We start from the raw sequence: 17,214 nt of genomic DNA, 5'->3' as shown, positions 1-17,214 counted from the left end.
ACTGTGTTATCATGATTTCTGTATCTGTTGTAGTTTTCTTTAAAAAAATAGAGAAGGCATTATATACGGAACGCCCTTACTATATAGGACTGTGAGGTCAGTGTGACTGTTCTGAATGTGCATGACCAAACTGAGGACAAAATCATCAGAGAATGGGCAACTTTCAAGAGGAATCAGTGTGTACTGAGTCAATTCCCCAAGTGTCACATTAAATATTTGTTAGAAGATTTTAATGCAAACTAGGGAAAGAAAATATTTTTGCACCAAAAACTAAGAATGGGAGTTTAAATGAAACTGGCAATGACAATAGGTTAAAGTAGTAAAATTTGATTAAGATTTAAAAGTTTGTGGTGATGGCACATTAATACAATTTGCTGACATTCTGAACATTATCCATTGTCCTGCTTTTTATTTAAAACAACCTTTTAGAGACTGAACTGTGCCTCTGTCCTCAGATAAAGACCCTACTCTGCTATGCCCAAATGATAGAGCTAGTCCCTATCTACTGACACCAGAAGCAACATAAGGCAGGATATATATAAAAAAACAACATAAACAACCTGTGTGAGTTAAGGCAAGCATTTCAAAATGCCACACACATTAGGCCTTGCACCAATGGTTGGGCATAATAAAATAGCCAGAGGCCATAAAATCTTCCATATAAGAAAATCCAATTTCCAAGAGTAAAATATATAGTATATATAGCATATTCAATTTCTGAATGAGTAAACTTTTCTATTTGAAGAAAGGGCATAAAGGCTCACATAAATGATATATGCCATGTCAAAATGCAATTAAATTTGAACATAAACTAAATGCAAGCTCACCTCTGCATGTTGAGCCATTGTACTTGCTTCAACAGCATATACCTTTCTCGCACCTGCTTGAATGGCAAAGAATGACAAGATTCCTGATCCAGCACCCACATCTAAGACAACCTTATCCTTGAAGTCTGGCAAGTTAGAAAGGATAGCCCTTTGGTATGTGCTGGTCCGAATATAATCTTGCATCATATTCTGCTGCTGAGAAAGGTAGCCATAGAACTGGAAATAAAAACAAAATGACATCATTTGGAGACTTAACCCGTTGGCGTGGTTTGACGTGTATGTTTCGTCAGGGATTTAAATCGTCTGGGGGGGTTCGACGTGTATGTTTCGTCCAGCTGCACACCTATGTTATAACGCCCATAATAATTGATGGTTTTGCTGTAGATTGTTAGATTCTTCGCTGGCCTGTTGTCACAAGAACGGTTTATAATGAGAAACGAGTTTAAGAGCGCTAAGTCATCGTTACATATGCCTGTCTTGCAGCAAAGTTCCTGTGGCTCTTGCAAGTGTTTTCTTGGTTCTAGTGTCATGAAAGGCATGTTCGCTTTGCTATGAAATTATAAACAACAGAGACGTGATATTTACTGTGTCATATTGCCCTGAGCTGGCCACACTAACACACTCAATTGGAATTCTTAGAAGAGGGGTGTCCAGTAATTTATTCTCGCATGATCCATTGATTTCGCACAGTATATAGCACCCAGTTCTTAGAAAAACGTCACGAATTAAGGCAGAACACTGTGGTCACCCCCTGAGACGATACGGATGTGTGTGGGGGAGGGAAAAGAACTCATTCCTTCATGTATTATCGCTCCAGCTGACGCCATTTTATCGTACTGACCTTGGTGGTCGTTTCGAGGGATGACCATAAATATTTTTTTGAGCCAGCTAGGCTCTGCTTTCGTGCACTACATACCAGCCAGTACTTAGAATAACTTCATGAATTCTGTGGTCACCCCTACGACATCTACAGCCGCCAAAATGGATGGAATATCAAAGGCATAGCAACAACCCCTTGTTATGATAACTCGTAACGTTGAATTTACTGCAGCTGACCTGACTAGCTTTACTGCTCACGGAAGGACATTTCCTTGAACTAGACCCCTCACGGGGAAGAGGGCTAGGCCGCACAGAAGCTGTGTGGTTAAAAAAAAGAGCAAAAGAAAAGATACGCAGTATTTGTTTGGTGAATGTGAGCCAGCGCTGTGTTTAGACTAATGCTTCAAGGCGTCACCTGCTTGCATTGCCGAGATACCGGGTGCTCATATTATAAGGCAAGGTTATAAAACCATCTTTTAAGATCATTTTAGTGAAAGTTTCATCCTTCAAGGCGTACCATTCACTGCTCAAATACTAAACAACCTGCTTCCATGGCCGAGATACAGGGCGCCCATATTATAAGGTAAGGTTATAAAACCACCATTTAAGATCATTTTAGTGAAAGTTTCATGTTCCTATCTCATATAATTTAAGAACAATGATGAATAAATCATTTTCGAGCAAAATTTAAATGGCCGGCTGAATATATTACCGCCGGAGAGACGGCCGCAGAATTTAAATCACCGCGCAAAAGGGTTAACTACAAAGAAGACAAATTTTTTACACTTTGTATATGAGCACAGAACTGAGAGAAATGAATCAGAGAACTTGTGTTTAGTGTGCACATTTATCAAAACACATATGAAATTAATATTATTGACTGACATAATTATTATATACAATACCTGGAAGTACTGCATAGCTGACGAGTCATCAGTACGTTCTGCGAACGCTGATGTGCCTTTACCCGACTTTACTTTGGCTACAGCTGTGTGAAAGTTTCTTGAATCTGGGACACAAAAAGCAGGAATACAAATATAATATATGCAATGTTACAAAGAATGATAATGAATAACAAACTAAGTACCTGTATCTGTAACAACAGCATTGTGACAACAAATCATGGCTCTTGTCACAACATAGACCATAGACCATACTACCACAAAGCAATTTCTGAACAGACAGATTTTAAGCAAGTCCTTTCAGTGATGAATATAATGAATATATGGTGTGCTGGGATTTGATGCCATGCAGTCTTGCTGAGAGGTACCAATAATGCGGAGGAATCTATTCCCTCCACCTTCAGGGTATAAGTGAACCCTGAACATGGAAGCAGAAGACACCCATGAAACACTGGAGCCTATCTACCAGACTAGATGACATAACTTCCCAGAAGACCACATTCATATTCAAAGAAAATAATCAGGTTGGAGATGGAACTATAGTGTAGTGGCCCATGTACACCCCAATCTGCTTCCTGGTGCCAGTGCTTGTAATTTAGAAGAACTTCAGCCGACTATCCACTTCAAGAAGAGACTAGCTCATGAGACCTTGATAAGCTGAGGCTTAAGACATCATAATGCCTTACTACCACTACACTTGTCCTTATGACTGTGAAGCTGTTCTATAGTGCCATACAGAATGGCTCAAATGTCACTACCCACTGGAGCGTACTGATACGTGCAGAAATGGGTTTTAACAGCTGCTTCCAACCAGAGTCACTATCTACCTGTCTGACACTCATGTACTGATACATGTTTCTACGATTATGGCTAGTGATCGCTGCACCACTCTGTATTACTTACAGCTGAGGTATAGGAATATGATTACTGATGAAGCAAACATTCTAACACAATATTTATAACAACAATTTAAACTATTTTATACAAATAATGCACCATATGATTTATATAACGGAACACACTGAAGTATTATGTTTACAATATAAATAAATTTCATGCATGAGAACTCATCTGTGAAGATGTGGCACTATATGTAGGATATAACTAACTTTAACCTTTAATTTCTTGATTATTTAGTTGCTTCACAATACTACAACAGCTTGTGAGGCTACATAACAATAAATGAGGTACAGTAGGTATATTGTTAATGCCTGAAGAAGCAGACATGGCCTAATTTAAGGAAATGAATAATTTGAATGGAAGGACTGAGGAAAAGCTGTGAGTAACCTCAGGATAACTGGTTTCTGAACAGGACTCAAACTGGAACTCCCAACAATGAGTCAATGTACAAATTCAATGGAGAATCACTTAGCCCTTTATTTCAGGAATTCTACAATATTCAAAAGCGAAAATATTTTAACAAACACATTAGGGGGTATACAGGCCAATACTAACCTTGTTCATCTTTGAACTTCAAAAATAATGTCTCTGTCTCTACAGTAATAACATATATTTGTGACCCAACACGCGCACATTCCGCTGAGCAATACACAGGAAACTCTGCTAGTTCATCTTCATTCCCTTCTGAAATAATTATATAACATTTGTCAAAACAGATTAAATACATCTAATATGGGTACACGAGTACTGGAACACAATGCACATCAAATAAGTTCAATTATATTGCCACTGTCACTGTTGACATTAATGCTAACACTGCAATCTTTAGCATAATCATGTTTATACTCCATCTACTATGTGAACAAGAATGCAACATCTTTATTAGTGATGCAGACAGTGCATCATTATTAGAAAGTTACTGGATTCTATTTCCAACACACTTCAGTATTCACAAACCAGGGGGAAATTCAAACACAAGCCTTTTCTTCCATAAGGTTGCTTACACAAGGTATGGTATACACTCATTCTCAAGAGCAGAGAAACTCTTGACACTATTACTGCTCTCACTACTACCAGCAACTACTACTACTGCTGCTCTTCTACTACTACTACTACTACTACTACTCTTCTACTACTACTACTACTACTACTACTACTACTACTACTACTACTACTACTACTACCACTATTATTACTACTACTACTGCCACTAACACAACTATAATGTAATAATTGTTTCCAATATATATACATAAGTGAAATTTTTTACAAAACCCATTCAAATTTAAATGAAATGTGGCGAGCTTGTAGACCCTAGAGCAGTATAAATTACAAATGTGAAACAAATTAAACTTGTTCGCATGACACAGCTTGTAAAAACTGCTATAAATTCAGACCCTACTTCAGCTAGTGCTCATTTTGGACTCATATAAGAGCCAATGAAACACATTCTCTAACAAGCCTTGGCAGTTAACAGCTTCAAGGTCACCATAATTAACCTCTGACTTACAATTACTCAAAAGATATAAAGAAACAACTCAACTTTTCTAGCCCCACTTCCTTCTCACACTCCAGTCAATCATGCAAGGCATAACTGAATAATTAATTGCAAGGGCAACAATCCCAGTATACATCAGTACTCATAACTAAATAATATAGTGTATATAAGAGATGTATACCATTTTACTGACAATATTCAGAGTTCATTGTTGAAAGTCACAGGAATGGAAACTACAAACCCAGTAGGTTATATAATCAAGTTTACAATTCATGCCACTTGAGCTTCTAAATCTTTCCTCCCAAAGTGCTACATTCAGTTGTCAAAATGGAATCTCTCTCAAGAAGAAAAATTTATATTTGAACTGTACTTTCCCCGAGTTTAGGTCTGTGGTGACAGTGCAAAGGAAATTTTTTACAGTATTTGGAAGGAAACCATCAAAAAGAATGTTCATTTATAAGTGACAAATTGCTTAATGAGACTGGCTGCATTTGTAAAGGAAAAAGCTCCAGGAGATGACCAGTAACTAAAGCTCAAGTAGATGAAGTTCAAGCAGCTTTCAATTGTATGTCCACACAAATCAAGCAAGCATGCTGCCCAACAAAAATGCCAGATACAACAGTGCACATAATTCTGCAGAAACATTTCAAATTTAAAAGTTATGGGTACCAACTGCTGCATCATGTAACTGCCCAAGATGAAGTTCACTACACATTTTATTGTAACTTTCTTTCAGGACTTCAGGATAATGAACTTTATACAGCCAAAACTGTCTTCAGTGATGAAGCCACATTAAACTTATTTTGAAATGTTGATCAACATACCCTGAAAATGTGAAGCAGCAACAATCCTCATGAAGGAAGTGAACACATAACAGATAGACCCAAGTTGAATATGTTTTGCTCTTTGTCTATACAAAATGTATTTGGGCCTTTATTCTTTGCCAAACATAATGTGACTGGTATACAGTACCTAGGAATTCCTCATGCCTCTATTTTGGTAGAAGAGGGTTTTGATAATATGCCACTCCAAGACAAGACACCCTCCTCATTTCTATAAGGAAATGACTGGCTTCTTAAATCATAAGTTTTCAGAGACATGGATTCACAGGAGTGTTTGTGCCTATCACTTGGTCATCTCATTCACCTGACATTATTTCCCTTGATTTTTATCTTTTGGGCATACATCAAGGATGCTATGTATATGGCACCACTGGTTACCACTTTGCCAGAACTTGCTGAAGAGATAACAGTTGCAGCAGCTGGTTATGCTTGATTTACTTAATAATATATGGACTGAAAGGGAATACAGATATATCTTCCAGACCACTCACTGTGTCCTCATGGGACATCTGTAAAATGCAAATCACAAAACTTGATCACATAGCCTCATTCTTGGGCCTCTTAGTTCCTGAGTAATACTGCAGTAAGATGGTATACATTTCATATGCACACCACATATATTAAGTCTTGAATAACTACCAAAACAATGAACTGTCCTAGTAATATGGCAATAACAAGAAATATTAGAACACATCTCACAGATCTCAAGAACTCAATGTGAAATGTCCTATTCACAAAGGCTGTAACTATTTGCACAACTCATGGAGGAAGAAAGTAAGTCCAGCCAGGAGATGCATGAAAATCAACCTCTGTAATGTTTTGAGCCCTGTTCACTCTGAAAACATCTGGCTTGGAAGGAAATGTAAAGAAAGATGAAGGTCCATGAGGGTGCAAGAAATGTACTTCGGTCTGACCTGTGTCTTCATTAACACACATACCCAACCCACCACTGATCATCTACAGTGGATACTAATCAGAAGACACTTCCTGGCACTCGACATACCTCCTCCACACCGTTTTTGTTCATGTTCTGGAATTGCTTGTGGGAAGGAACCAGTCACCCTCAAAGTTCTGTGTATGACAGGGTACCCAAAAGAAACCGAACTTAAAACTTATTTATTCAAATTTTAAGCACAAACCTTCAATCCCCTTCAAAGTACTCTCCACTTACACTAATACACTTGTCTAGTCTTTTATTCCATTTTTCAAAACATTGTCTAAATTCATCTTTTGAGATGCTTGACAGCGCCTCCGTCGTTTTTTCCTTTCATGTCTCTTTTCATTCGAGGAAACAAAAAAAAGTCGCACGGGGCAAGGTTGGGTGAGTATGGAGGGTGAGGAACAGGTGTCATACCATTTTTGGTCAAGAACTGTCGTACAGACAGGGCTGTGTGAGCAGGGGCATTGTCATGATGGAAAAACCAGTCACCTGACTGCCACAAATCTGGCCGCTGAGCTCCAAGTCACTCCCGACAGCTCCACAATTTCTTCAATGGTCTGTCGCCGATCTTCCTTGATGATTTCACGAATTTTTTTAACATTTTCATGTGTTCGGGCTGTGGAAGAACGACCAGAACGAGGTTTGTCATCAATTGACATTTCACCATTTTTGAAACGGGAAAACCACTCAAACACTTGAGTTTTCCCCATAGCATCGTCCTTGTACGCCGTTTTTAACATTTCAAGAGTTTCTGTTCCACTTTTCCCGAGCAAAAACAGAATTTCACCGCCGCACGCTGTTCACGAAAATCAGCCATTGCAAAAACAACGATCACACAAAACAGTTGTCACTATAAACTCTGCCGAAACTAGTCCTTACCTTCTGAAGCAACGGTAGTCGGCTTATCGACTCAGGAATGTTAGCTCTATGCGCTCATAGCGGCAAAATGCGGTACTACAAAAGCTCTGCCCACAAAAAAATTAGTTCGGTTTCTTTTGGGTACCCCATCGTATGTTCTCAAATGTTTTGTGATGTGAAATTTTGCAAAGTGGATACATTGCCAGTATTATACCACAGAGCCTTACCATTTCCATTACAGACACCACACACAAAATGCAGGTTTGCATATTCTTCATTTATAAATGTGTCAGGCATTTTGACTACAACCATACTGCAAAACAACATAGCCACACTAGTCTAGGCAGTGTACAAGCAGGAACTTGGTCAAGTTACAGCAGTTCCAGTTCATTTCATTAGCACGTAACTCAATAACCATGTCAAATGAACCTACAGTTTATTGGGCACTTCTTGCTCCAAATGACCAGTAGAATGCGCTCCTGAAGTTTGGCCAATTCACTGCAGAACACTCTGTATATATGGGAATTCTTTGTTTCAAAGGTTCCAGCCTGTTGTTGCATTTGAAATCATTCAGAATAGTAGGTGGTAATGTTGAAATAAAGGGGAAAAAGAGTAGTTTTTATTCTTATCAATGTCCAGTTTCACGGCAATCTTTGCTGAAAATATTTCTCCTTGATAGCAACAATGCTTAGTGCATATTATTATTATTATTATTCTAGCAAGTTTAGTATCTCTGTATAAATTTAGTTGTCCTCCATGGATTTAAATTTTGAGCACTAATGTTCAATTGTAGAATAATAGTTAGCACATGCAAAACTCAGCTTAGCACATACACTCCTCTTTTCCTAACCAATCTTAATTCTCATCTGTCCTATCAGGTTCATTTTGTCACAAAAGTATAGAAATCTAAGTATATGAAACAGTCTCATTTCATTGTTTTCTTCTGTACATGACAATAAGAACTGGCTCTAGAATAGACCAGTAATCTTTCAGAACATTCCCCTTATCTACTATGTAGAGCCTGTCTTTTTAGCCCATATTCTTTTCCATGGTAAGTATCTACGTCACTTAGAAAATGACAAAATGTTCTTGTCTTCAAATAACTACCCATCAAAATCAGTGTCAGGAACCACTTCTTGTTCTATGTTTTGTTCCTGAAATCTCCTCTCTTAGCCATCCTTATGTCTTGCACCCAGTAGGAAGAAAATGAACTATATCACATGTCTTTTACAGAGAGCATCAGCAAGTTATGGCTTGCCCAATCAAGGATACGAAAATGCTCTTGTATGTTGGATGTAATTCAATGAATAAAAATGAGAAGTTGAGTGGAATATGAACATAGAAACATCAACTACTAATATCCAAAGCCATGCACTTAGAGAATAATTAGATGGATAAGTTTACTATAGTCACTATCATCAATTCCTGATTCTGATTATTCATGTTAAAATAAAAACAATATCAGTAAATGGTAATGTTGTATTTTAGCATCCTGTTGCACTGATTCGTATCCATAATGTATATATATTTACCGTCTTTTAGTGCATACAATTTCACTTGTCACTTCACACTACATGTTTCGGCATCATTCTGCCATCCTCAGGTGTATCATTCATGTTAAACCACTGTACTGCCTGCCATCAAGTGTCCATTTATAAAATGATATAAAATGTGTGTTCGTCGTTGTTCAATAATAAAATTTATATATTAAAAGTTGTTAAGATCTATCATCTTACATGTCGTCTATCAAACTCGTGTGTAACGCCATTCATCCACTATGGGAGTCCTTCTTCTTATGTTTTAATCCTGTATATACTGTGTCTTATGATGTGTCTTTCTTATGTGGCTACATGCATTGTATTGCTGGATGTATGTGTGTGTCTGTCCAGCAATACAGTAAATGGTGTTTCTTTGCAGTTTTCTCAGAATGGGAGAATTTAGAAGTAGTTCCTCTTTTGCAATAAGTTATTCAAAGAGTGTTAACAGCAGGCATGTTTATGGCAAGAGCTGTTTCCACAAGGTCCTGATTCTAAAGTAAAAGGTAAAGTTGTCACTGTGCTCACTGAATTAAGCACTATGCCATGAAGGCATATGGGGGAGTGGATGTATAGATCTGCATTTTCTTGACCTCGGCACTAGCCGGAAGTGAGTGGTCAGCTTTATGCCCTGGCCACTTTAACCCCAGGGAAAGGACCCCTGGAACCCATTGGACAGGAGGTTAGGTGGACCCCAGAGCTATACCGACTAAACTAACCCATCTCCTAAGAACTAAATAAAATTAGTTAATTTATTTCCTACAACTCACAGCCATGTCTCAACTCAGCAAGCAGATTAGTAAGACATATCAGCATTCCATTCTATTCTAAAGACTGTGGCAAACATTCCCCTAATACAGTAATGAGAAAGCTAATAAAATGTGTAAATACAGCAAAAATGACTGTGAAGGAACATAAAAAGGTGGCCAACTGAATATTCCATACATGGGTAATTAGATTCATTCTTGATTTTTAGTCTGAAAATGACACCTTAAAAAAATGTATTAAATGCATCTTATATTATGACCTACTGCTAAACTGAGAATTTAAATAGCAAATTTCCAGAGCCATGAGTAAGTACCAGGTAACACAAAACTTAATAGCGTAGTTACGTCCACTGCATAATGAGGAGCATCACAATTGGTCCTTGGCACAGAACATTATTGGAACAGGCAAATCAAGGAGGATGAGATGGTTGGGGCATACTGCATACACAGGAAATACAAGAAATGTATACACAGTTTTGCTCATAAAACCTCCGAAATGTCGGTTAACACCACATATACACGGTGCCAAATCCCAGAAGACTGCTTTCTTCATAGTCACCGCCATGAAAGCCTCAAATCTTACAGAGAGAGAAAGACCACTTGAAAGACCTAGATGCACGTAAGAAGGTAACATTAAAATTGATATTAAAGAAGAAGGGCAAAAGTGTGTGAACTGCATTCAATTGGCTCAGGACAGAGTCCAGCAGGGGGCTCTTGCAAATATACTAATGAATCTTCCATTTCCATAAAATATTCAAATCTCTCAATTAGATGAGCAACTGTTAGCTTCTAAAGAAGAACTTCGTTCCATAGAGGGAGCAAGTAAGTCTACTGTATTGCACTTTGTTCTTTGGATACATTTAGCAAGTGTACTGTATGCCTGCACACACTCTGACACATTTAAAAGTGCCTAACACTGGCCCCTATTTTGAGCCAAATTAATCCAGTTCACACCTTCGCATTCCAATCTATTCCTAGATCTTCAAAGTGGTCTCTTCCCCTCAGACTCACTCACTCATGGAGCTGAGCCCTTCTTGAGCCCTTCCACCTGGTTTTCCCAGACCTTCCTAATGGTATATTCTACAGCAAAGTTGAAAACCAGTGGAGATAAACACCTCCTTGTTTTAGACCATTCTAAATAGGAAAATTATCATACAAATGTCTACCTATATGGACTTTACTATACATTTCATTTAAACACATTTTAATCAGTCTAACTATTTTCATGGGTGCCTGAAATTCTATGAGATATTTCTCTCCTAACTTAATCATAGGCTTTCTTCATGTCTACAAATAGCTGATGTACTGTCACATTGTATCCCATTTTTTCTCCAGTATCTGATGAATGCAAAAGATCTGATCAGTAGTTGATCTGTTACGCTGAAACCCACACTGACGATCCCCAGTAATTTCATCTATGTATGGATTTAACCTTGAGAGAAGAATATTGGATAAAATTTTGTATGATGTTGATAGCAGTGATATTCCCCGATAGTTACTACAGTCAATTTTATTGCCCTTCCTGTAAACTGGTATAATTTGTCATTTATTTATAGTTCCAAAAAATCCATAGAGGCATCTGCCTCAGATATAGAACAAGTCAATAATACAATATAACATATAAATATACATACATAATCAGACAGTCATCATCGTCAAAATTTAAATACTCAATACAACAAAACTACTGTACAACAAAACATTCATATAGCAAAATAACATTTAAAATTACATACATGATTAAAAGACCGTCAAGACTCTTAATATAGTAATATAAAATCTATTTTCTTAATATATGATACACCTATATTACAGCAGTGATAGCACCTTTTTCCTGAGTATTTTATTCCATATTCCGTTGCATCCTAGCAATAGGCAACAGTGTTTACTAAATATACATGAGGTATCAATCTTTATTCCAGCAGTAGTATTCTTCAACAGTATAAAAAGAACTGGTGATAAGAAACTTCTTTAACGCCACTTTAAATCCAGGAATGTCATAAGATAATTGTTTAAGCTCTGGAGGGAGGTGGTTATAAAGTTTGATACCAGAATACCATCCACCTTTCTGAAATATCGTTAAGTTTACCACCAGAAGATGCAAGTCATGATTAAATCTGGTATTATGGGTGTGGACATCAGAGTTTGTTATATAGCAATCTTTATTCTTGACAACCAGCATAAGTAAAGAAAATATATATTGAGACTGAAGTGGCAGAATATGTAACTCATTAAATAAATTACGGCACGAATCTACATTATGCGAATTAGTAATAATTCTTATTATTCTTTTCTGTATTTGAAATATGATTTTTGCATGAGCCGAACTCCCCCAAAATATTATGCCGTAATAATAGACTCCTTCCACTGATCAGGCAATTCTTCCTTATTACAAATAGAATTAATTAGCTTATGGATCTCAGAACAGCCTACTGGCATACTGTAATTTTTCCTTTTCAGTGTGCTTGTTAAATCTCTGATCGGTCTCGCCTTCCTTTCCCACAGCTCAGTTCTCACAGAGATTACTCTCAAACTGTTCCTGCTTCTCCCTCCTCTCCTTAAGTGCTTGTCCCGAGCACTTCCCTCATAAGGTGCCAGTCAATGCAGGGTTACTATCTTCATCCTTTCTTTCAGCTGGTGCGGGCAAAACTACCTAGAGTGGACAGAACTCCTTAATCTCTGGCTGTTCTTCTCTGTGCAGTCTTTTCTTTTGTTTCAGAGGGGGCCAACCCCTCAACAGTGTCTACTCACTCATTTTCTGCAGCCCTTTGGAAAACTCAACAGCTCGATTTGCAACCTCCAATCCGAAATTCTTTCTCATGATCTTGTTGAATGCCCTCTTGCTTCCTAGACATAGCTGCTCCTTAAATCTTGGTCCCTTATTTCACTGCTGCCTTCCTGGCATGTCCGCTCTCTCGTCCCAAGTGCCTGTCATTTAGGGGCTCCTCTTGCAACAATGTCCCTGCCTGGTTCCTGACAACTGTGTCCCTTGAGTGGTGCAGGAATGGCACAGTGGGTCATCCCTCTGCAGGTGGCAGCCAACTTCTTCCAGGACCCACCACAGCCCTGGTTCCATTTTTTCAGCTGTCGGTGGTGCCCTATGGCTAGATGCTGGTCTCCATAATGCTCCTTCAGTCCTCTGACAGTTTTCATTGCAGCCTCTTCTTTAGGGACCTCCTGATGCTCCACTACAGACTCTATCTCCACTGAGGCTGGCTCCTCACTCTCCAGACACGCCTCTGCCTCTTCTTGGCAGACCGTCATCTCCTTTTGAAAGGCTTTCATTCTTTTCTAGCCAGTATCCATTTTGGCTAGCCTCCATCCTTGGGTGGCATTCACATCTTCTATGGCAGCTATCAGACATTCCATTATTTGTTCCATTTTTGTAGTATGGTGGTATAATGTTCCAATGCAGTCTCCAGTCCAACCACTTCTGACACCAGTTGTCACATGAAGGAATGACTATAGATGAGGTTTTTGGATTGGAGATTGGATTTATTGACCACTTTAACACACAACTCGTGGCTATACTTAATTACAATGCCATTGCTGATCTCCATACTTTACAAATCACTAGTCTTTTCAGTCTGCTGTGTCTTCATCAGTCATTCCCATGTAACTGCTTCTAACAGTGGAGCTTATTCAGCTTCTGCACTCACTTCATTGACTGCTGGCTCTCAACTGCAGAGACTGTCTTTTCTTCACAGACTGTCTTACAACTGCCTATTTTTTTTATTGCTAGGGGGTGGGACTAAGTCCCTTGTACTGCGGCCACTACCGGCCTATTGTACCAACCCCAGATGATAGGTGAGGGTGATTGTGGAATTAAGATTGCCAAGGGAAAACGAAGTACTAGGAGAAAACCTGCCCTAGCGCCACTCTGTCCATCATAAATCCCACTTCACTAGACGTAGGATTGAACCTGGGCCGTCATGGTGGAAGTCAGTGACTAACCGCTTGAGCTATGGCGCGGCCTACAACTGCCTAACTTCTGAACTTGTCTCAGTTAGAACATCTTGTCATGGACCATGCAGGGAAACACCACCTCCAACAACAGTTCCTCTATTGCTGCATGTGAACTTATTGCCTTGAGAACCCATCTGTTTCATGGTCACTACCCAGTAATGGGTCTACATGCTGCAATATAAAACTGACAGTAAGCTTCTCAAAAGGCCACACCATAGCTGAAGTGGTTAGTTGNTACCAACCCCAGATGATAGGTGAGGGTGATTGTGGAATTAAGATTGGCAAGGGAAAATGAAGTACTAGGAGAAAACCTGCCCTAGCACCACTTTGTCCATCATAAATCCCACTTCACTAGACGTAGGATTGAACCTGGGCCGTCATGGTGGAAGTCAGTGACTAACCGCTTGAGCTATGGCGCGGCCTACAACTGCCTAACTTCTGAACTTGTCTCAGTTAGAACATCTTGTCATGGACCATGCAGGGAAACACCACCTCCAACAACAGTTCCTCTATTGCTGCATGTGAACTTATTGCCTTGAGAACCCATCTGTTTCATGGTCACTACCCAGTAATGGGTCTACATGCTGCAATATAAAACTGACAGTAAGCTTCTCAAAAGGCCACACCATAGCTGAAGTGGTTAGTTGGAGTACTTTGGTTTCCCGTGCCAATCTTCATTCCACCAAATTCTCTATCATCCTAATCACCCACAAAAAACACATCAACTGCTCAGCAATGGATATTATGTATTGTTGTCAGGCGTGTCCACCCATGCACTGCCTAGCAATGGACATCCTACAGTTACACATTCATTGCTGTGATATGTGTTTATCGGTCTATTACCTAGCAATGCTTTGAGAAAATTCATTACAATATTAAAATGAAAATCAGAGAGACAGCATAGAGTGGGACTGGACTGATCTGGCTCAGGATGGGGACAAGTGGATGGTTCTTGTGAACACCGTAATGAACTTTCAGGTTCCATAAAATGCTGGGACGTTCTTGAATAACTGCACAACTGACAGCTTCTCAAGCAGGGCTCAGCTCCATGAAGTTAGTTAGTTTGCATATAACACTTGATGATGACCTTTCATAGATGGAACATACAGTGTACAGTAAGAAGTAAAAGTAAAGTTGCTCCTGTGCTTAATTAATTTAGCACCATGACATGAAGACGTATTGGGGAGTGGAGGTATGTATATCTCCACCATCCTTGACCTTGGAACTAGATGGAAATAATGGGTGAGCTTCATGCCCTGACCACTTTATCCCAAGGGAAAGGGCCCCAGTACAAATTGGTTAGAAGGCTCTATGGGCCCCAGTGTTAGCCTGGAAACTGTAGAGTACAGAAAAATCTCTTATCCCTGCTGGGAATTGAACACTGGCCATCCAGCCCACAGTCCATCACTATGCCAACTGGGCTAACCCAGTTCCCATGTAGTGTATAGTTTGAAATGAAAAGCAAGGTCTTGATAGTTAATCTTATATCTTGAATGTTGAACACGAACATGATGAAACTTCACAAAAAATCATTAATGTACTGACCATATTTATTCCTAAACCAGTTTATCTAAAAGTTAAATATACTGCTTGTAAAAGTGGTAATTCATAGAATACGTTCAATCACACATAAATTGGTGGAAAAAAAAGTAAAAGCTAATTACTGGACAACAGTCTATTTGAAAATTGGCCTGCTTCAAGCATGGGATACAGGGATGAAATACACAATTACTGCACACAAAGACTCTATAGCTATAGCTAACAGTAAAACGCCAAACTAATGAGCATGCAAAAAATCCAGCCAATGCAGGTAATAAACAGCACTTAAACGCAAAGTCTTACCGCTTTGTGCGCCACAATTTCAATTCTACATAAACCATGAATAAATTTTCCTTTCATAAAACGTCAGTCAATGCCGACAACAAACACATTCAATCTAGTCACAAAGAAAAACTACGTAACCACGAAGTACTTACCTCTTTTCAATTTGACACTTATACCTTGTGGATCATATTCTATTACAACATTTACTGGAAAATCAAACTTGGGTCGTATATCACCGGACTTTTCAGCATATGAAACGGTTACCATGCGAAACACAGTCGCCATTTTAAATGCTAAATCGAGGAGTATCATTTCCAGAGAGATTCGAAATTACAGAATATTTATTGCCAATGTTTCGTAGACAAAATTCCTAAGGAAGATGAGTTCAGTATTCTAGGAAATAACATCATATAGCCCATTGACAGTCTACCGACGTTTCGGAAGAACATGTCATCTCTATCTTCGGGGTCGAAGAATAAGCAAAGCATGAAATCATCTTGCCACCTGCTTTCACCCTGGTTTCTTTCTTGACTTATACTTTGATAACGACGATGACGACGATGGAGGTTCTTGCGGAGCGTCGGTTGATTTTAATGGACTACACTGCGTTACACCCCAGCAGACAAAGCGAATGATACCCACCGCTGTGAGAATCTTATATCCCACAGATTCCTAAAGAAAATTGGTAATATGCCTATCGACGTCTTTTAGTAAATGAGAGAGTACCTTTGGAGTCGCTTCATCATCAACGGTTATATCCGCTTGGATACAAATCAGAGTAGCTTATCCTTTATTTAACCCAATATAAAATTAAACAGTATGCATGTGTCAGACCGTGAAGTGACCTGATGCTTGGTAAAAAGTGCATTAAAACAAAAAAACAAAAAAAAATAGTTAAGAAGTCATAATAAAATAGGCTGCATATAGGCCGATAGAACCATTAAAAACATAATAAAGACGAAACGGCCGTAACTGCTTAGAATGGCCCTTATAGGGGTCCCAAAGTGTACCAGAAACTACCGGTAACTGTTGTTCCTAGGTGCTCAATCATCCAAGTACCCGTCAGGCGTAACGTTCCTGTAAACCGTTTGGCAACACTAGTTGCCGATGTCTTAGACGCACTCTATGATCCATATACGGACCGTTTCACAAATATTCCTATCCATACTGACCCGAGCATTCACATTCCCAACAAGATTCTCTCGTAACAGAAAATTATTTACGCACATAAACTCAAATGTGTGCCTCCGAAACGTCGGCAACACACTGTGGATATCCAAGTGTTGGATCAACGTGAACAGTGAACCACTGTGCAAGTATAAACTTAGAAACCTTTTGTAACGATTACAACGCAATCGTGTTTTATTAAAATAACACGTTTTAACATTCATGTATGCAGACTAAAAAATCAAATTTCGCAACGTTGTTAGATCGAAATCAAAACTTACTTTCTTGCAGACAGCAAAGGAACAACAATTAAATTAGTAGTAGTTTAATTAATTATCTTAATTTATAGAAGTGTCTGCTGAAATACAC

The 17,214-nt window shown here is 38.8% G+C and overlaps 1 protein-coding gene across 6 annotated transcripts in view; it reads right to left on the bottom strand.

The window, feature by feature from the left end:
• Nucleotides 1-15,963, bottom strand: part of LOC111866177 (histone-arginine methyltransferase CARMER) — a 102,268-nt gene extending 86,305 nt beyond the window's left edge. For all 6 annotated transcript variants that reach the window (XM_023854864.2, XM_023854865.2, XM_033752145.1 and 3 more), the window contains exons 1-4: nucleotides 15,831-15,963; nucleotides 4,004-4,132; nucleotides 2,552-2,655; nucleotides 828-1,043 (exon numbers count right to left, since the gene is read on the bottom strand). In XM_023854864.2, the coding sequence (XP_023710632.1) occupies nucleotides 828-1,043; nucleotides 2,552-2,655; nucleotides 4,004-4,132; nucleotides 15,831-15,963 (582 nt within the window). The remainder of the gene's footprint in view (nucleotides 1-827; nucleotides 1,044-2,551; nucleotides 2,656-4,003; nucleotides 4,133-15,830) is intronic.
• Between the last annotated feature and the right edge of the window lie 1,251 nt (nucleotides 15,964-17,214).

The sequence above is a fragment of the Cryptotermes secundus genome, unplaced genomic scaffold (genome assembly GCF_002891405.2).
Source record: "Cryptotermes secundus unplaced genomic scaffold, Csec_1.0 scaffold599, whole genome shotgun sequence".
NCBI classification, from domain to species: Eukaryota; Metazoa; Arthropoda; class Insecta; order Blattodea; family Kalotermitidae; genus Cryptotermes; species Cryptotermes secundus.
This window is presented reverse-complemented; position numbering and strand designations above follow the sequence as displayed.